Below are 21,910 nucleotides of genomic sequence, written 5' to 3' on the forward strand. Positions count from 1 at the left end.
TGGAAAAACAAATGAACTTGACCACCTTCTCACTTGCAAGCTATAGGGCTACATGTGACCCACGATCACAATCACATGACCCACAATCACATCAGAGACACAATGGCCAATCTCCTGTATGAGGTATGTCATGATGTGAAAGTTGAACCCCAGCTACAGAAGGTAAACAATGGTGACTGTCTCAAGGATAAGATTTGCTATGCTAAAAACAACTCTTATCGCTCTTCGTCGGTACTGAGGAAAGAAGATCGACATCAAACATGATAATCCTCCATCTGAAGTCTCGTACAACCTCATCCCTGCCCCGATGATGGAGTAGTCCGAGTAGATGATGTGTTTTGAAAATTTGTGTGACCGTAGTTCCGATTGGTTGCTTTTGTGATCATACCACATTTTCTATTGCATTCTTTAAGCTTTTGTGATGCATGTTGCTTGATATGAAGTTTAGATCTTCATCTACGTATCTACTATTACCCCAAGGACTTTCGTGCTTTGTATGTAGTTGATGCTTTTTACATAATCCTGCAGGTTTTTGTTCTTATTATAAGCTTCAGTTTTCATGATGATCCCCTCTATCTTATTTGTATCACAGTTCACTAATAGCTTGTTCTTGATGCACCACTTGCTAAGGTGGTCACATAACATCTACATTTTTTTTCATGGCATCCCGAGATTGTATCGAACGAGATCAAAAGTGTACCGTCATCAGCAAATTTATAGCAGCTAACATATCTTTTTACCTCTTCCAGGGTGTTTTGTCTCATGTCTGATAGATATAGGATAAAGAAGAGAGGTGAGAGCACAGGCCACAGCCCCCTGAGGTAGTCCAAATATTTTACACTTTCTTTTCTCTCCTTTACAGTTGTTCACTTATATATATTTTCATATTGTCCGGTTAAACAAGAAACTTCTCAACACATTGAGAAGCTTAGTCTGAGCAAAAATGTGGCTCCTTTTTCTACATTAGAACATGAACAGGAACTTAGAATGTTTTACAATTAATTGAGTTAAGTTTTTTCAAAATTGTCCCACATTCAAATCGGTGGCATAAATTTGCATGTTGGCGCCACCCCCTCCCTAAAATTAGACAAATTAGTGGATTTCAGAGGATACGCTAGCAAAATCTCTAAAAAATATGTTTCTATAGCAAAACGTGCAGTTTTGCTAGTACTGTAGTGAAGTTTTTCAAAATTGTCCCTAATTCAAACGGCGATTTGATGCCCCCCTAAGATGGTGCCCTTCACACAGCAGGATCAGCGGGGCCCTTCGTTACGCCACTGATTCAAATGATGACCTTATGGCAGACAAGGTTTCTTATATTCATAAAATTTGTTAATTATTTCGACTAACTTAGAAATTTTAGTAATTCTATTGAACATCAATTTCTTAAATTATCTTCAAGATTACAAAGTTATTGTGTATTCAATAAAGTAATTACCACTTTAGTATTCGTTGCTGACGTTATCTTACCTGAATTTAAGGCTGAAATATACAAGAATTTGAAAACATTACTCCTCTTTTAGGTGCTATGAAGCAACTAGATATGTTTGATATTCTGTAGAGCTGGTAATGATAGTACCCTGAGTAACCATGGTAACTAAATGATACTCTCAATATGTACCGTACTTATAACTTCAGGTAAACACTTCAATATTTCAATTTTTTGCACCATCTTTATATAAACCGTTCACTTTAGTATTGCAATTTTCACACCATCTTTATAAAAAATTTACCTCAGTATTTCAATACGTCATACTCTTTCAAGTTTGAAAAGCAGGACCTCCATAGTCCGTATTATAGTATTTTATAGGTTAAAACACAATTTTCCAAATTTCACTGTCAAAGGCTAACAAAAAAAATCATGTTTTACTGCAATCCATTAATCCACAGCCAGCTTTTCAATTTTCACACCGAAAACAGTTACTTCACAGTTCACCGTGCATGTTATAGAACTAGTATGTGTTATTAATCACCTGAGTAAACCAGACCGGAGTAGGTTTTTACACATTACTCCGCCTGTACGTTGTAGTGAATGCAATATAAGACAAATAATGTACATGGTGTGGTTGAGTGCTCTATCTTATCTGTAATCGATAACGAAGAAATTACTAAAGATTTCATAGATAAGATATTAGAAATCTAAATGCACTGTCGTTATAACTAACACGACTATTCTCTAAAATTCAAACTGTGGTTAAACAATATGATACCCAGGATATTTAGTTTACATTTGTTATACATACATAGTTGGACAATAACATCGTTCACTTTGTGTAAATAACATATATAAATAAGTAATATATGATATATTATGTAATATATTATAATCCATTATTTGCAACAGTTTACATAGTAAATAAAATATATAAATAAGTAATATGATATATTATATATTATATTATAATCCACTATTTGCAATAGTATATAATTTAGTCAATAATATATTATGTAAATAAGTATAATATGATATAATATTATATATAATATATTCATAATCCATGTCTACTATTTGCAATAATATATATAATAATATAGTAAATAATATAATATGTAAATAAGTTATATAATACAAAATATCATAACACACTATTTGCTTCCAGGCCAGCTTCCCCACCAGCACCTTGTCTTGTAATGCCCGGTGCTATAGCTAAAGGCCTCTCTCCCATCAAATTGAAGCCTCCTTCTAAGCAGTCTTTTGAAAACAGGTCAGTTGGTTAGTACAGTTACTGTGGTTACTGTGGTTACAATAGTGGCTATAGTTACAATTGTTGCTATAGTTATTATGGTTACTTTGGTCACTATATTATTACATATTATAAACCATATCAAAGTTCAAAATATCTGAAAACAACAATCATAAGAACTTTATTGGTATCTGTCTCAAAACACCCCCCCCCCCCCCCCCTTTACTGAATCAGCATAGTGGATAACAATATTCAACTGTTACGGCTGAAATCACCATTTGATGACGTTGCTCTAGCAAGTGTCCCATAGTTTCATGAACTGTTATGGTATTAAGTTAATTTAGTAACGTCATGATCGGCTTACTCTGATGTGGGCTGCTAAACGTTTTAATTTGTTTCATTTTTGTGCACAGCGTTAATTTCTTTTCATTTACTGGTATGGGACGAAAGACAAAATCGAAAATTTAAAGCATCAAAAACTTTCGAAAATAAATTTGGATATTGAATCAGAATTTTCAGTTTCCTACATATTTTACAGAGATTTAAAACCAATTCAGTTCTCATAATATTTATTCTGGCTTTTAATCGGTCATTTTCTATCGATGAGCACACATAATACATATTCTGGTCACATGAAATGTCACATGAGATTAACAACTAAAATTTTATCATTCAAAACAAATTAAAATTAAATTCAATACACAATTTTTGGGCAGTGACTTCATCGTCTATGAACAATTTTCTGAACCGTTTATTATCTGCTATATACACTTTATGCCTCCTTTTCGTTTATTATTTGTCATTCCAGAGAAAGACGAAATCAAAACCTTACCTTCCGTTTCGTGGAGACCAACCTTTTCAATTCGGTCACAATCTGGTCCATTTCTTGAGATTGGAATTATTGGGACCATCCGTCGATTCTCACCAACCTCGAATTTTAAACTGTCACGAAGCTTAATCCTTCCATTTCGACGACGAATTCCATAATTTGCAGGCAAGAGTTTGTAATTGTCTGCAGAACTAATGAACCGGCGGCTGGCATGCTGGCGACTCAATGTAGTGCCCCGTAAACATCCACCTCTAACCCACTCTCGTAACGATTTGAACCTGGTGAAGTATACAACAGGGTTAGCAGCGGCATTAAGACCCGTTAATAGGATAGCAGTCACGTTCCAGGAGTAGAAATACATGGCAGGGGAGTTGTAGATAGGGCCAGGGTACTCCAGAGAGGTTATAGTGATGAGGTAGAGGACATAGTTGATGAAGAGAGGAATGTTGGATAGAATGTACATTATTGTCACCATGATGATAGTTCCGGTTGCTTTTCTGTTAGTGCTTTCTATTTTGAGACTGGACCTCCTCATCGCATACTTTACCTTCGTTCTCTTGTCCTTAACTTGCCTCACCACCAGAATCTTTTGCGCTGAGATCACGCAGCTGAGAGTTATTGGGACGACAGGGAACGCAAGCCCGGCAGTGTCCATAGCATTGTCTATGGTGTCCCAAAGAATTGAAATGCTCTCTCCAGGAATAGGATCAGCCCAGCAGTACCCACCTTCCCAATGGTACGTTATCCGGACTAGGTTAATAGAGGGAGGGATAACAAAGAAGCATGTCATCAATACCCACAAAACAGCAAGTGCTCTCAATACAGTTTTCCGGTTGACTCTCTTGAGTGGGTAGACTAAGGTGTAGGTCCGGGTGCAAGAGAGGGTTGCAACAAGAAATACAGACATTCTCTGAGACATCTGGAAAAGAATATGATGAACAGAGCATGCTCCTGGAAGCCATAACTCTCTTAGTCTTAGCATGGTTATACCATGATTGAAGCAAAGGAAACAGATGGTTGCATCTTGAAGAGCAGCCAAAGTATACAGGTAAGTGGGAAGATCCATGCTTTTTAATTGTTGTCTGGTGAAATAAAAAAGAGATAGGAGGTTAGCTGGGAGTCCGAAGAGAAAGCAGCATATGTACAAGGTTCCTATGGTGATATCTGCTATCTTGTAGTTAGGATCTTGTTGGAACTCCGTGATGTTGTACATATTGGCTCTCAAAGGTCCTTGAAAAATTTAGGTATTATCGAAGGTTTGTGAAATAGCGAGCGTACTCAGAACTTATAAATTGAAAATTTTAAGTCGGGGTCAAACCAACTCAATTTAGAGAACAAATAATCACAGTTTAATTATGTTGCATCAAATCTAATTCACTGATAGTTTTAATCCCTTAAAGTTGTAAGTTAAGGCACAATGGAGTGGCAGACAGTTCAATACTTCATTAACCGTAGCAATGTCATAAACACGAGGTTCAACAAGTCGAAAATTCGAGGAACGGACAAAAAGGTTTAAACAAAATATTTTAAACAAAATTGTAAGGTCACAATATAGCAATGACAGTTCAGTAATTATACTATCATAATACAGTTACAACTACAATACTAAAGGTACATAATATGGTTCTGATTATGAGTCTATTCATAAACATATTGGTCATGAGGCGATGTTCCATTGATTATTAAACAAGTAATTATTGAATATTTCATCAAGGCACATGTCATCCATTCGCTGTTGTGTACAATGATACGCACAATCACGTGATAATCACGTGATACATACAGCATTCATCAGCATAGTACATAATAATTAGAGGGATACACTCTGGAGGATAATTAGATTTAAATAGTTTCACTGATTAGCTCGGGTCGGTTCTGTTACAATTGCTGGTTATTATTATGATAACCCATAATAACAACCATTAGTCTTAATTACAGTGTCGTAACCACATCACACTGCGTTCACCATCTATCCAAGGGGCCATCCATATTTAAGTTGTCAAACAAGGGGGTAAGGGGTTTCGATGACGAAGGGGGAGGGGAACACAGAGTCAAACTTCTAAAGTGAAGTTTGAAGTTCTGTGTTCATGTTGGTGACTGATGTAACATTGCATCTCGTCAATATGGAACTGGCATGAAATTTTCTAGAAGAGTAAAATCACCAGAATTAAAGATGAAGGACCTTATTGAACCTGTTCTATAAGCTCCTTCATCAATAAACCTGTTCCATCAAATTGACTATTTTTTATGCAATTTAGACATCGAAAACAGGGGGAGGGGGTTTCCATTTTACGACGGAATGTGAGTTGTGACGGTGGGTACCTGGACTTAAGGTTTTTTTTAATAGGGTGCCAAGGGTGCCAGCACCCTTGCCTCAAATTTTTTCATCGAAAAATTAAAATTGGCTGAAACGAAAAAAAAAACATATTTTCTTGGGAGGGGGGGGGGGGGGGGGGGGGGTGAGGTTAGGATTGAATTGACCATGGTTAATGAGGGTCTGTACATGCTCAAATAGTGGGCCTGTTGATAGCTTGGATGTGTTTTATTATAGTGTAGACTTACTTACATGGGTCTATACTCTATAAGGTGGAATAGTGTGTCTGTTGATATTGATAGTGGGTCTGTTGTTATTAAGTGTGTGTCTACTCGCTTAATAGTGGGTCTTTGCTACTCTGAAATGGGTCTGTAGATTGACTTGTCGGTCTGTAAGATGAAATAGTGGGCCTGTTGATATTGATAGTGGGTCTGTTGTTATTAAGTGTGTGTCTACTCGCTTAATAGTGGGTCTTTGCTACTCTGAAATGGGTCTGTAGATTGACTTGTGGGTCTGTAAGATGAAATAGTGGGTCTGTTGATATTGATAGTGGGTCTGTTGTTATTAAGTGTGTGTCTACTCGCTTAATAGTGGGTCTTTGCTACTCTGAAATGGGTCTGTAGATTGACTTAAGGTCTGTAAGATGAAATAGTGGGCCTGTTGATATTGATAGTGGGTCTGTTGTTATTAAGTGTGTGTCTACTCGCTTAATAGTGGGTCTTTGCTACTCTGAAATGGGTCTGTAGGTTGACTTGTGGGTCTGTAAGATGAAATAGTGGGCCTGTTGATATTGATAGTGGCCGTGGGTCTGTTGTTATTAAGTGTGTGTCTACTCGCTTAATAGTGGGTCTTTGCTACTCTGAAATGGGTCTGTAGATTGACTTGTGGGTCTGTAAGATGAAATAGTGGGCCTGTTGATATCGATAGTGGGTCTGTTGTTATTAAGTGTGTGTCTACTCGCTTAATAGTGGGCCTTTGCTACTCTGAAATGGGTCTGTAGATTTATTTGTGGGTCTGTAAGGTTACAAAGTGGGTCTGTTGTTATTGGCAGTGGGTCTCTAAGGTCAAATAGTGGGCCTATTTTTATTAAGTGTGTGTCTACTAGCTTAATAGTGGGTCTTTGCTACTCTGAAATGGGTCTGTGGATTGACTTGTGGGTCTGTAAGATGAAATAGTGGGTCTGTTGATATTGATAGTAGGTCTGTTGTTATCAACTGTGTGTCTACTCCCCCATGGTCGCCTGGTAACTGGGCTGTGTTTATGACTGCAGTCAGTCAAAGATTTGAACTGTTGATTAGTCATTAGTAAATATCTGTCATAACATCCAAGCAAACATTCTAGAAGACTTCTATAAATAGTCAATAGTGTCCCCTAGACCGTAGGAAATGTAAAAATTTTAAGACGATGAGGCCTGAGTAAGTCGTAAATTCTGATTGGAGAATGCAGATTGCTGTTGTGAAGTTACCAACTTTACGTGAGTACTTGATTCTTTTCAATCCCAGTTTATTGCTGTCCTACAAATTTCTTTAATGCCAAATGTCGTCTAAAACACCCTGTTTCGCAAAAATTTTCCAGGGGGCTGCGCCCCCCAGACCCCTGCCACAGCTTGCTCGCTTCGCTCGCTGCACAGCTGGATTAAAAAACCTGGCTACCTCCCTGACCTATACCTACATCTTTATACTATAAGTATAAAGCCAGCATTTTAAGGGGTATTTGTAAGTTTTCCACATATGTATGAGTGGACTTTGGAAATCAAATTATCAACCAAAATGTGGTGGAATATTGCATATATATGAATAGTACATATAATCATTCTGACGGAAGAAGGTCATCAACTTCAAGTCATAAATTATGGAATGTAATATTTAGTCCAATCTCTAAGATTGTTGATAGGGAAAGTTCAAAAAATTGGATTAACAAATTTGCGAAAAAAGTTACTGCGAGCGCAGCTCAGCCAGCGAGCCACATTCAATGGAAAAGTGGGTCTTTAACCCAAAAAAGTCAGCACCATTGGGTGGGTCTGTGGCACCCAGAAAAAAAAAACCTTACCTGGACTGTAACCTGGCAACTGTAACCTAGCAATTATAGTTCATGTTTGGAAAGCTTACAGCTTGTGACGTTCAGATTCAGGTTCAGTTCAGGTCAGCAATGCAGTGGTGTTTGAAACACCACTGTAGGAGCATGATACTAGCCGGGCATATAACGAGACACAATGATGAACTGGCCCATCAAGTAATTTTCTAGGAGCACCAGCGATCAGCATGGGTATCGGGGACCAGGACGCCCATATCTAACATTCTTGGATATGCTGAAGAGGGATACCAAACTGCCAAGCAGTCAGGATATCCAGACAGTAATGCTTTACCGAAAAGTGTGGAAGGGGTACATAGCTGCTCGGACTTTAGAGTCGACCTAAGTCAGCAAGTCAGCAATAAAGTAGTAAAGCTTGTGATACCCAGAACTAGTAACAAATGGGTCGAGAGAGAAGGCCAGTTACACAGTGTTCACTAATTCCTCCGTCTTTGAACACGATGCTTATACTAAATACAGGTAAATACATTATTCATATTATAGTCATGAACTCCAGTTTTACACCAGTTGTTACTGACCGTTAGTACTTAGGCTACTTTAGCAGTGCACTAATAAAGTAGCCGCCTAGTAGAGTCGCCGCCTAGTAGAGTCGCCTCCTAGAGCCGACCTGGCTCGTCTAAACTTCTAAATTAGGTATATTTTAGAGATGAACCTTTTAATCCTGTGACATATAAAGGTGAAGACATATTCGTGTTACTGGTTCTCAGTACTATTTACTTATTTAGGTAAGTAGGTAGTAATCACTGAAACTTTCTGTAGACTAACATTCTTAGAGATCTACAAGTACAAAGGAAGATTAGGGCAGTCTGCAGTCTGCAGTCGTATTGTAAGCACCTATGTACAATATGGCATAATGGGTAACACGACCCTTGTCCTAACGCGACTCTTAGAGTCCGATAATGTGAACCTTCTAGCTTGCCAATTGCTCAAATGATGCACCAATGTACCATGTGAAAAGTGAGGCCAGTACTTAGGCAAAGGCCATACATTATGCGACTAAGCAAAAGCAGAAGCTTTATTATACCAGGTCTAACATTGCAAATCAGCACAAAAACTGCAAATGAATCTAACTGAAACACTAACGATATTCGAAATTGAGTCACTGTCAGAATAGTGTGTGGATACATTATTTTAACCATCATGAGTATAAAGTGGTCCCCCCTCTCGTAACTAGAGACACAGCAAGGACGCTAACGATCACACTAACAGTCACTTTTCTGTGAGTTCTAGACTCGTAGTTATTACGTTACTGTAGGTACTAACATACTAATGATAACTATTAAATGATGATAACCAGCATTTACAAATTGAGCCTATACTGGTGGCAGGGATTGACTATTGAGTGGTATCAGTTCACTTTTCAAGAAGACATAATATGCTGAATTAAATTATTTTTGAGGACAATTTCAGCTCGCAAATGGAGTTGAAACTTGGCCATTTTTAGCAAGATTATAGAAAAAGGACAGAAATAGGAGACAGCATTCTTAGAATTTTGATTTAGGCTTTAAATTTTTATAATTAATGTCGGAAGTGAGGAAAAATAAATGTTAGAATAATGGAGTTTATCAAAGGTGTTAATTGCGTCGTTGCGTTGCTTCGCAATATCAAGATATTGCACGTGCACGAGCAAGGACAGGTTAGCAACGCACGTTGCCATGCTTTATGATATGTCATGACTAGCTCACATTAAAAAAGTAACTTTGAGCAAAAGTATAACTTATTATAAGGCAAAGACAAAACTTACTGAGAATATTTTGACCTTAATTGCGCTAATACCACCTATCATCCCCCCATTAACTGTGCGTAGTAAAACTGAGAGAAACGCACCAAAGTTATGAAATTCTGTTTAAACACAAAAATAAACTTTACCTGAAGTGTGAACTAGTTTGAAAGTCAACAGAATGCCACCTAGCTTGCCACTCCTGCAATAATTGGACGTTGACTCCTTAGAGAAAAAAAAGGAAAAACTCAGAGTCAGCTTGGTTTATTCATCGAATATATTATGTACACATAAAACACATTCTAAAAATTAATTTTATGAAAGTACACTAATGAATCAATCAGTTAAAATAGAACATTATATATATATATATCATATCCTATGATCTGTAGTCTAGCCCTTTAAATTTAGTGATATTCAGTACTAGTAATACTGTAAAGAAGAGATTTGAAAAGGCAAACGAACAAATTAAATTTAAGAAAATAAAACTATCAATGTGGCTAAAGCAATGGTAAAACAAAGTCATTGTGACATGACATGCACGTGTTTAGCAATAGCATTCCATTGGCATGTGATCACTGAACAGCATTCTGTTGTCATGGGATCAGCATTCTGTTGTCGTGGGATTGCCGGATTGGAGGCATTAGGTGCAGCTCCTTCAATTGTCTGCTTAAATAGTAACAAAAGCAATCTAAGGAACGCTTATAATTCCAAAGATCATGCAGTCAAATTATACCAAATGTTTTATTCGTGCTTAATTAAACTGCTAATTCAAACGAACTATTTGGTACTGTACAGATAAAACAACACCAACTACGCTACAATTGACGACAAATTCCCTAGAGAAGATTGCAATAGACCGATAGACGCAGTGAAACGCAGATCGTTACTCGATTACAAAGCATCCCAACTCATTTGGAGTTTGTGACCGTATGTATATAATTTCTCTGGGTGTGCTCTATCTGTTCGTGAACAAGACACAAAACATAGGAGAGTAAAATTATAAGTGAGCCCCTTTACTTGGTATTGTGCATTATCAGAGACAATCTGAAAACATTTACAAAACAATTAATCTGAAGTTTGATTAATATTCATTGTATTACCTGCTCACTGAGAAGACACAAGGAAACATCCTGCTGAAAGATTCAAACATATTATTTGCTTCCTAAGCAAAGGGGAAGCAGGGAATCAGGCCGTTCATAACCCTGTCTAGATATTTGAGTTGAGGGGTCAAGTGAGCATACTTCACAGTGGGAGGTGAACTGTTGCTAGGTTACAGTTGCTAGGTTACAGTTAATGAGAGGTGAACTGTTGCTAGGTTACGGTTAGTGAGAGGTTAACTGTTGCTATGTTACAGTTAGTGAGAGGTGAACTGTTGCTAGGTTACAGTTAGTGAGAGGTGAACTGTTGCTAGGTTACAGTTAGTAAGAGGTTAACTGTTGCTAGGTTACAGTTAGTGAGAGGTTAACTGTTGCTAGGTTACAGTTAGTGAGAGGTGAACTGTTGCTATGTTACAGTTAGTGAGAGGTTAACAGTTGCTAGGTTACTGTTGCTAGGTTACAGTTAGTGAGAGGTGAACTGTTGCTATGTTACAGTTAGTGAGAGGTGAACTGTTGCTAGGTTACAGTTAGTGAGAGGTTAACAGTTGCTAGGTTACAGTTAGTGAGAGGTTAACTGTTGCTATGTTACAGTTAGTGAGAGGTGAACTGTTGCTAGGTTACAGTTAGTGAGAGGTGAACTGTTGCTATGTTACAGTTAGTGAGAGGTTAACAGTTGCTAGGTTACAGTTAGTGAGAGGTTAACTGTTGCTAGGTTACAGTTAGTGAGAGGTTAACTGTTGCTAGGTTACAGTTAGTGAGAGGTGAACAGTTGCTAAGTTACAGTTAGTGAGAGGTTAACAGTTGCTAGGTTACAGTTAGTGAGAGGTTAACTGTTCCTAGGTTACAGTTAGTGAGAGGTTAACTGTTGCTAGGTTACAGTTAGTGAGAGGTTAACTGTTGCTAGGTTACAGTTAGTGAGAGGTGAACTGTTGAGTGTTGCTAGGTTACAGTTAGTGAGAGGTTAACTGTTGCTAGGTTACAGTTAGTGAGGGGTGAACTCTTGCTAGGTTACAGTTAGTGAGATTTTAACTGTTGCTAGGTTACAGTTAGTGAGAGGTGAACTGTTGCTAGGTTACAGTTAGTGAGAGGTGAACTGTTGCTATGTTACAGTTAGTGAGAGGTGAACTGTTGCTATGTTACAGTTAGTGAGAGGTTAACAGTTGCTAGGTTACAGTTAGTGAGAGGTGAACTGTTGCTAGGTTACAGTTAGAGAGAGGTTAACTGTTGCTAGGTTACAGTTAGTGAGAGGTTAACTGTTGCTAGGTTACAGTTAGTGAGAGGTGAACTGTTGCTAGGTTACAGTTAGTGAGAGGTGAACTGTTGCTAGGTTACAGTTAGTGAGAGGTTAACTGTTGCTAGGTTACAGTTAGTGAGAGGTTAACTGTTGCTAGGTTACAGTTAGTGAGAGGTGAACTGTTGCTAGGTTACAGTTAGTGAGAGGTTAACTGTTGCTAGGTTACAGTTAGTGAGAGGTTAACTGTTGCTAGGTTACAGTTAGTGAGAGGTGAACTGTTGCTAGGTTACAGTTAGTGAGAGGTGAACTGTTGAGTGTTGCTAGGTTACAGTTAGTGAGAGGTTAACTGTTGCTAGGTTACAGTTAGTGAGGGGTGAACTCTTGCTAGGTTACAGTTAGTGAGATGTTAACTGTTGCTAGGTTACAGTTAGTGAGAGGTGAACTGTTGCTACTTGCTAGTTTACAGTTAGTGAGAGGTGAACTGTCTTTCCCCTCAGTGTAATATACACAGCTCAGAGTGCAGTTTAAACAGCTCAGATAGGTATCTATACATTGAATATAAAATTATGTACACATAAAAGACATACGTTATTCTACAAATTCATTTTATGAAACAATCAATCAATTAATCAATCAATCGGTTAATAAAATATTGCTGAATCGTACCAACTACCAACTACCATGGTATCCTCTGTTCAAGATCATGATCAGAGATAAGGATCACGTTTATTTGGTAATTTAAGGGTCAGGATTAGAAGTAACACATTTTCAAGATCATGATGATATTATGCTGACTACACTTAATTAAATTAATCAATAAATTATTTAATTACAGTACCGTCCTGCTAGGTTACAGTTAATGAGAGGTGAACTGTTGCTAGGTTACGGTTAGTGAGAGGTTAACTGTTGCTATGTTACATATACAGTTAGTGAGAGGTGAACTGTTGCTAGGTTACAGTTAGTGAGAGGTGAACTGTTGCTAGGTTACAGTTAGTAAGAGGTTAACTGTTGCTAGGTTACAGTTAGTGAGAGGTTAACTGTTGCTAGGTTACAGTTAGTGAGAGGTGAACTGTTGCTATGTTACAGTTAGTGAGAGGTTAACAGTTGCTAGGTTACTGTTGCTAGGTTACAGTTAGTGAGAGGTGAACTGTTGCTAGGTTACAGTTAGTGAGAGGTGAACTGTTGCTATGTTACAGTTAGTGAGAGGTGAACTGTTGCTAGGTTACAGTTAGTGAGAGGTTAACAGTTGCTAGGTTACAGTTAGAGAGAGGTTAACTGTTGCTATGTTACAGTTAGTGAGAGGTGAACTGTTGCTAGGTTACAGTTAGTGAGAGGTGAACTGTTGCTATGTTACAGTTAGTGAGAGGTGAACTGTTGCTAGGTTACAGTTAGTGAGAGGTGAACTGTTGCTATGTTACAGTTAGTGAGAGGTTAACAGTTGCTAGGTTACAGTTAGTGAGAGGTTAACTGTTGCTAGGTTACAGTTAGTGAGAGGTTAACTGTTGCTAGGTTACAGTTAGTGAGAGGTGAACTGTTGAGTGTTGCTAGGTTACAGTTAGTGAGAGGTGAACTGTTGCTATGTTACAGTTAGTGAGAGGTTAACAGTTGCTAGGTTACAGTTAGTGAGAGGTTAACTGTTGCTAGGTTACAGTTAGTGAGAGGTTAACTGTTGCTAGGTTACAGTTAGTGAGAGGTGAACTGTTGAGTGTTGCTAGGTTACAGTTAGTGAGAGGTTAACTGTTGCTAGGTTACAGTTAGTGAGGGGTGAACTCTTGCTAGGTTACAGTTAGTGAGATGTTAACTGTTGCTAGGTTACAGTTAGTGAGAGGTGAACTGTTGCTAGGTTACAGTTAGTGAGAGGTGAACTGTTGCTATGTTACAGTTAGTGAGAGGTGAACTGTTGCTAGGTTACAGTTAGTGAGAGGTTAACAGTTGCTAGGTTACAGTTAGTGAGAGGTGAACTGTTGCTAGGTTACAGTTAGAGAGAGGTTAACTGTTGCTAGGTTACAGTTAGTGAGAGGTTAACTGTTGCTAGGTTACAGTTAGTGAGAGGTGAACTGTTGCTAGGTTACAGTTAGTGAGAGGTGAACTGTTGCTAGGTTACAGTTAGTGAGAGGTTAACTGTTGCTAGGTTACAGTTAGTGAGAGGTTAACTGTTGCTAGGTTACAGTTAGTGAGAGGTGAACTGTTGAGTGTTGCTAGGTTACAGTTAGTGAGAGGTTAACTGTTGCTAGGTTACAGTTAGTGAGGGGTGAACTCTTGCTAGGTTACAGTTAGTGAGAGGTGAACTGTTGCTAGTTTACAGTTAGTGAGAGGTGAACTGTCCTTCCCCTCAGTGTAATATACACAGCTCAGAGTGAAGTTTAAACAGCTCAGATAGGTATCTATACATTGAATATAAAATTATGTACACATAAAAGACATACGTTATTCTACAAATTCATTTTATGAAACAATCAATCAATTAATCAATCAATCAGTTAATAAAATATTGCTGAATCGTACCAACTACCAACTACCATGGTATCCTCTGTTCAAGATCATGATCAGAGATAAGGATCACGTTTATTTGGTAATTTAAGGGTCAGGATTAGAAGTAACACATTTTCAAGATCATGATGATATTATGCTGACTACACTTAATTAAATTAATCAATAAATTATTTAATTACAGTACCGTCCTGAGTAACTGCTGTATTTAATATAAATCAATTAGTCATCTCAATATTACATTTATTTCGAGTCAAAATCGTTGCATAACCTGTGGAACAATTTAAAACTGACAATACATTAATTACTTATTAAACTTGCATAATATTATATTTTAGGTTGGTTCAAGAAAAAAGTGCAACTAACAATAGTTATGGATTCTAGTGTGATGGTGAAACACATTTGTTTTGACATGTGGTCCAGTGGTCCAGTGATTCTCAGTTTTGAATTTGTATTTTGTTTTTCTCAATGCTGGAAGCTGATTGGTTAATCGCTGTCACCTGTCAGGAAATATATGTTTCACCTCTCGCCAGATCTAAAGATTCACCTATTAAATTAACATAATAACCTGTGAGTTAATAAAGTTAAATATTATATTTAAATAATCACCCGTAGAGTTGTTTAATAAAGACTTTTGGAGACAACTCCGACTCCTGCACACTAAAAGTCATGTTAGGAATCACAATAGAGTCTCCAGTACTGGAGAGAATAGGAGACATGGTGGTTGAGACCTTACTGGGACGTCGGGGGACTCCAACTGACACTACACTCTGCCGGAAAGGTATTGTAGTCATGCTGAGACGCCCTGTTGTAACCTCTCCTTTACAACCCCCTTTTATCCACTTTCTGTACCTCTCAAACCGAGTGATGTAAACTATCGGGTTAGCACACGCGTTCAGGCCTGTACTGAGCAGGGCGGTGAAGTTCCAGGAGTAGAAATACATAAAAGAGGAGCTGTAGATAGGTCCAGGGTATTCCAGAGTGGTTATAGTAATGAGGTAGAGGACGTAGTTGATGAAGTTTGGAATGTTGGATATGATGTAGAGACTAGTAACTATTATAATGGTGAACGTCGCCTTGCGATTTGAGTTTTTTATAGACATGCTGAACATTTGTAGAGTGCGGTCTTTCCGTTGTTTAGCAGACTTTGATTTAAACCGTTTGGTACTCCCTTGAGAGGGAATGGATGCTTTAATCTTGCACCCTGATACTATACAGCTAAGTGTTATTGGTAGCACTGGAAACGCGAGACCGGCTGTGTCCATTCCGTTGTCAAATGTGTCCCAAGTTATTGAAATGTTCTTCCCAGGAATCGGTTCAGCCCAGCAATAACCACCTTCCCAGTGGTAGGTTATTTGAACCAGTTTCAGGGCGGGAGGAAGCACAAAGAAGCATGTCATGAGGACCCAAAGTACAGCCAGAACTTTTAAAACCGACTTAGGGTTAACTCTCTTGAGTGGGTATATCAGAGTATACGTTCTGGTCACTGACAAAGTAGCTACCAGGAACACTGACATTCTCTGAGACATCTGGAAGAGGATGTGGTGAGCTGGGCAGAATCCTGGGAGCCAGACCTCTCTGTACCTCAACATAGTAATACCGTGATTCAGAGAGAGCAGCGAGATGATGGCATCCTGAAGAGCTGTGAGCGTGTAGAGGTAGGTGGGGAGGTCCATGCTTTTGAGCCGTTGTCTGGTGAAGTAGAAGAGAGACAGTACATTTGCTGGAACACCCACAAGGAAACACGACAGGTAGACGATCCCCACTAATGTGTCCGCTGCTCTGTGGTTTGTGTCGGTGTAAAACTCTGTTCTGTTGTACATCTGGAGGCCCTGGTAAGAATGTTTTACAATTTTCTCGCATTGTCTAACTATATATAAAGAGAGACGATATAATATTTAAAAAAACGCGAATTATATGGGTAATAATTATTTTAGTCTTGACACCACTTTAGGGTTAGACGGGTTCCTGCTAGTATTTATATAAAGCCGAAGACGATTAAATTAACACACGTGTTTTTAAAAGCTTCTGTTAGCAACAAACTATTATATCACTTCTATGTTTTAAGAACCCCATACACTTTTACACTCGTGTGTTAATGTTATTATATTAATATTGTCTTCAGTACAACTGCTTACTGAGCACTTGTGAAGCAGTATTCAGTAATATGCGTTTACTACGGCCATGATGATAATGATCGTTGATCAACAATTCCACAAATTTCCAGGTTGTTTTCCTTATTCTGCACGACGAACAAGATGATAAATCATTCACTGATTTATTTACATTTTTTAAAGAGAGGCTGGACTTAGATGGCTCATTCACTGATGTCTTCGGAGCCAATAACGATCAGAAGGTATCAAACCAATGCAGTAAAATCAAGGCCTTCTATTTGTTAACTTTTTAACAGGTAACAAATTTGAAATATTACATTTAAAAGCTGATGTTAATAAGAGAAGATGAAAAGTTACATGCCGGACAAAGTTAGAGCTGTACTAACTAACTAATACTCTAAATGATCCCAAGTTAATATGAAAGTTCACTGGTAGTGACTGAGTCCAGTAGGTACCACTACCAAACGCTCCTCAAGGCAAGACTAATTAATTGGGATAACTGTAAACAGGTTGTTCACAGGTCCGAGAGGTCTCCTCCTAGTCAGAGAGCAATAGTCAGAATTAGAAATCATTATCGAGCAATATTAAACGTGCGTCATGGCAACATCGTTATCAAGATAAAGTATACCAACAATATAGCCATAGGGTCACGTCCTGTTGCTATGAAACTAGAATGTGAGGGGTCCTGTTGCTATGAAACTAGAATGTGAGGGAGCACATGCCGCAAAACAAACATGGTATAAACAATTCGATTTATCAAGAATTTCGTGACTTTGTGTTAGTAAAATGTGTTTTATAATCACGTAATTAGATCGGGATCTCGCAGAGAGAGAACAACTATGCGGTCACTGATATCGCTTACTTAATACTTTTCATTAATACTAAGTGCTTGGCACTCACTTTGAATTCTGCAACCTTGCATAATGATTATAATTCCTAAATTCTCCGGTATTATATCATACTGCGTGTCTACAAATTCTGAGCCAAATTAAAAAGAACGAGGGATACTAAAACAGCAAGGGTTAATATAAAAGACAGTGTTCTGATACAATATTAATTCATCTAAATTACTCTATTCAAATGAAATAGACAATTTAAAATAGACATAATTGTTACTGACTATACTAGTGACTAAAGTTACTTCACGTTTTAACGCTAGGAGTTGACACATTTCCAATATTTGATAAAATTTAGAACAATCTTTGGGGGAGGGGAAGCAGTAAAAAGCAGTAAAATACATATTGTGTTGATGATGTTGGCAGTGTCACAATTTTAACAAACGAGACTGGCCTTGCTTAAAGTTAAACGGTTGCATTAAATGGTTGTCATAATGAACTAGACTTTCATTGTCCAATTTCAATTCTTTCGATGTAAGATTGAATAAAGTGAACCAGGTATTCAAAACTTGAATTTATTATCAGAGGCTTTGAAAAACTGAAAAATCAAACAGCCATTTAGACAAGACATTCGTTGTTGAGTTGTGATAAATAGTTTTGATCTATTAGTATTACTGTACTGTATTACTTACCCATATTAGCATGACCATGAGCCGCTAAAACGCAATTATCTGAAAGAGAAACTAGGAACATAAGTTCAGTACTAGGATCTAGCCTAGCTAGGCATTACTTTGCTCTAGCTTGGCAATGTTAGATAGCCAAGTTTAATAGTACAGACAGATCCGTCTAAAAAAGTCAATATACCGACACAACGAGCTCTCAATTTTCTTTCCCACTTTTACGACCTTTCAATTAATTGGATAATTATCTAATTAGGTAATTATATTTCAACCCTGGTTATTTGAGATTCGGCGATTTTCCTCTTTATAATCTAAGTTAGTGGCACTATAATTCAGTACACAAATAGTGTGGGCCACAGAGATAGTAGTATAGCTGGAACTGTACTACGTTATTTGTCACAAGAGTAATAGTGTGCCACAAGAGATAACTGGAAGTGTAAAACGTTAATAATAACAACCTGTTACCCCATGGTCTAATGTGAACTTCATACTTTCAGTTTTACTGCTGAAGATTATATTATTACAGTCTTATAAAAGGTCTTATTCATGCTTAATTAAACTGATAATTCAGACGGACTATTGGGTACTGTACACATAAAACAACTCCGCCACAATTGACGGCAAATTCTAAGGCTGGTAAATAATGCACATGTTTTTCTGAAAGCTGTTTTAAGTAAACTTTTGGAACAGGAACAGAGGCAGGTAAATAATGCACCCCAACCGCCAAACGGTGCCCGCGGGGCAGCCACGCCCATATTTGGTCCAAATTAGGCCCAATTTAGCCAAATACCCTGAACATGCCCAAAACCCAGATTTTAGGTGTTGTACTTGTAGCTAGTGGTTTCCTGAACTCGTATATAAAATTTCATCAAGATTGGACAAAAAATGACTGAGTTATGAGCCAAAAACCATATGCCCATATTTGGGCATACGCACCAAATTTGGTAGATTTCGTCCCATAAATTGGTCAAATATCAATATTTTTGAATGAAACTTACTTTATATGAAAGGTAAGCCTACACTACATATTCTCTGTAAGTTATAGCGTTATATCTGTTTAAATGTGGATACTAAGGCGAAAAGACCACAAAAAATGAACTAAATTGCCCGTATCTTGGTTCGCGATATTCGCGGAATTGATCTCATTAAAATTGTAACAACTCAATCAGTTTTCAAAATTTCTGCATGAAATTTTCGGAATCGACTCGAAATCGCATTTCCACCTTATTTAGAGGACAGATTTTTGATTTAGGCCTCCAAAAAAATTTGGCGGCCAAATTCCAAAATTTTCCCGGAAAAATTCAGAATTTGGCCGCCAAATTAAAAAAAAAGTTAACTATCGGAACAGCAACAAAGGCAGGTAAATAATGCACATGTTTTTCTGAAACCTGTTTTAAGTAAACTATCGGAACAGGAACAGAGGCAGGTAAATAATCCACATGTTTTTCTGAAACCTGTTTTAAGTAAACTATCGGAACAGGAACAGAGGCTGGTAAATAATGCACATGTTTTTCTGAAAGCTGTTTTAAGTAAACTATCGGAACAGGAACAGAGGCAGGTAAATAATGCACATGTTTATCTGAAACCTGTTTTAAGTAAACTATCGGAACAGGAACAGAGGCAGGTAAATAATGCACATGTTTTTCTGAAACCTGTTTTAAGTAAACTATCGGAACAGGAACAGAGGAACGGTTCATCATGTTATTTTAAACACTTATCCCACAAAATCGGGCGATCAACAAGCTAACAGAGATGAGTTACGGGTTTGCACTAAGACGATAATAATATTTATAACTTATAAGTAGTACGGTCAGGGTGTTTAAATGCAGCTAATCGATCTGATTCGGCGCTGACCGATGTTCTTGCCGGGGTAAAGACCCAAGCTGTCTGGAGATTTCATAGCTCTTCTCCACCTGTCAAAATCTGTTTGTTGTGATAAAAAAGCACATTTATATGAAAGTATATGGGAGAGATAACTATGTTATAATTGACTTAACTAACAGCTCTGATTTCATATTATGAAGTTACGAATCTGTAATGAGAGCATAGCCAGGACGTCCACCTCCGCAAGCAACCCACCAAGAAATATAACAATATACATACCTAGGACTTTGTGAGCAAATGGCTCCAAGAAAGAAATGTTTTAGAATGTTTTGAAAAACAACAACAGAGCAAAGTGAAGCTGGTTCGAGTGAACTTAATGAGAACTACTACTATAAGAGTATTAGGATGGAAGTAGAACCACTTGTGAAAATTGCTTGCTTCTTCAAACCTGACAATCAGAGTATGACAGATTAGGTTCAGTAGCAAAAGCTCTTATATATAATGAATATTACCATGACGCAGGGTTCCTCCGCAAGTCTGGGGAAATCAGATTTGTCTGATCGTTTATCTTATTGAACTCCGTTTTAACAAATTGATAACTTTGTTACAATTATATAGTTTACTCACATCGAACATTTAAATCACGGTTTTCAAAAAGAGAGAATAATGCAACTTCACAGAAATGTACTTATTACGTAATCAGCCGAGTGGGGAGGGGGGTTTCTGAATGATCACGCTAGTGTAATTTTGACACACTCGCTATGTGTAAAACTGATTACGGAGGGGGGAGGGGGTTAACAATTTGCCAAAAAGTGATTACGTAATATTATGTGAACGGTCCCTAAGTAACTAGAAGACTGGGTCTAACTTGGTTGATTCATGAATCTGAACGCGAACAAGACATAAGAAATAACTCAGCCAGGTAGTGAAAAGCCCAGCAGCGTAAAATATGGCAAATTTAAACGCTGAAGACTGATTAACCTATATTGCGGTGTAACCACGGCTTGATGACGTTCAAGGTGATATTGATTACACATTGCACAACCACTCTGAATGTTATATTAATGAGCTTCACATTTCCACAGTGTACCATGTTGAATCCAAGTGGTTCATGGTCGATGTAGTAACGAGTACACACTTATGGTCATGTAACTCCTTTTTTGAAGCACTGAGATTTTAATTTGATTCAGTAGACCTGCAAAAGAGAACTTCTGAATTTTAATAAAAATTCACTAATTTAAATTTATGTAAAACAAAAACACAGTATCAGCATCGAACTAGAAACTTTGAGTTTTAAATCCATTAAGAATCAGTCAGTATAACTTAATTAACAAATATTTTGTACAACGTATGATCTGTTGCAATCTGTTTGCAACGGGAAGTTTGTCGTTTAGCTCCAGACAGTCTATGCACGGTCCATGCAACAACAAAAGAACACTCCATGCACGGTCGAGTCCCTGCACGGTCCCTGCACAATGAACACTTGATGCACACTCCCTGCACGGTCAGTCCCTGCACACTCCCTGCACGGTCTATGCACGGTCCCTGCACAGTAACATATGAACACCGGCTACTAGCCACTTTTGTAATAACAGCTCCTCAACTTGAAAAAAAAAATGAAAAAGGTAAAATGATCCTTGCAAACTTAATTGAAACAAAACAAGTACATAGTTGATAGTGATCAATAATAAACGAAAATAATACGAGTAACAATGAATTGACGAAACTATTTTATTGTAGGGAATTATCGGGGTTAATTTTTCGGGCAAATAGTTACAATAGTCGGATCCCAACCGTTCTAAAAGACCATTTCGTTAGCTTTTCGTGTCAAAAGCGATTTGTCGACGGTTATCACCTCTCTAAATGATGCTTTAAACATTTGGCCACTATTACATTTTTGTAAAGTTGTAATGAATGCAATAGAGGCGTTTTCTGCCACACCCATTTTCAGGGTTTTTTATTTCAGCCCAGGAACGTCGTATCCTAGAGACTAT

The 21,910-nt window shown here is 37.8% G+C and overlaps 2 protein-coding genes across 3 annotated transcripts in view; one reads left to right on the forward strand and one right to left on the reverse strand.

Annotated features, from left to right (window-relative positions):
- Positions 1 to 1,524: 1,524 nt before the first annotated feature.
- The window catches only part of LOC134822869 (uncharacterized), an 85,822-nt gene continuing 65,436 nt past the window's right edge, over positions 1,525 to 21,910 (forward strand). For both annotated transcript variants that reach the window (XM_063834135.1, XM_063834136.1), the window contains exons 1-2: positions 1,525 to 1,638; positions 2,601 to 2,705. In XM_063834135.1, the coding sequence (XP_063690205.1) occupies positions 1,616 to 1,638; positions 2,601 to 2,705 (128 nt within the window). In that variant the 5' untranslated portion in view covers positions 1,525 to 1,615. The remainder of the gene's footprint in view (positions 1,639 to 2,600; positions 2,706 to 21,910) is intronic.
- LOC134823072 (uncharacterized) lies at positions 3,265 to 4,726 on the reverse strand. Its single transcript, XM_063834422.1, has one exon. The coding sequence runs from the start codon at positions 4,724 to 4,726 to the stop codon at positions 3,446 to 3,448; it is 1,281 nt and encodes a 426-aa protein (XP_063690492.1). The 3' UTR covers positions 3,265 to 3,445.

This window comes from Bolinopsis microptera, chromosome 11, assembly GCF_026151205.1.
Source record: "Bolinopsis microptera isolate Bmic1 chromosome 11, MBARI_Bmic_1.0, whole genome shotgun sequence".
Lineage (NCBI taxonomy): Eukaryota > Metazoa > Ctenophora > Tentaculata > Lobata > Bolinopsidae > Bolinopsis > Bolinopsis microptera.

Coding starts and splice junctions, on each gene's coding strand:
- LOC134823072 (XM_063834422.1), bottom strand. CDS start 4,726: ATGTACAACATCACGGAGTTCCAACAAGATCCTAACTACAAGATAGCA.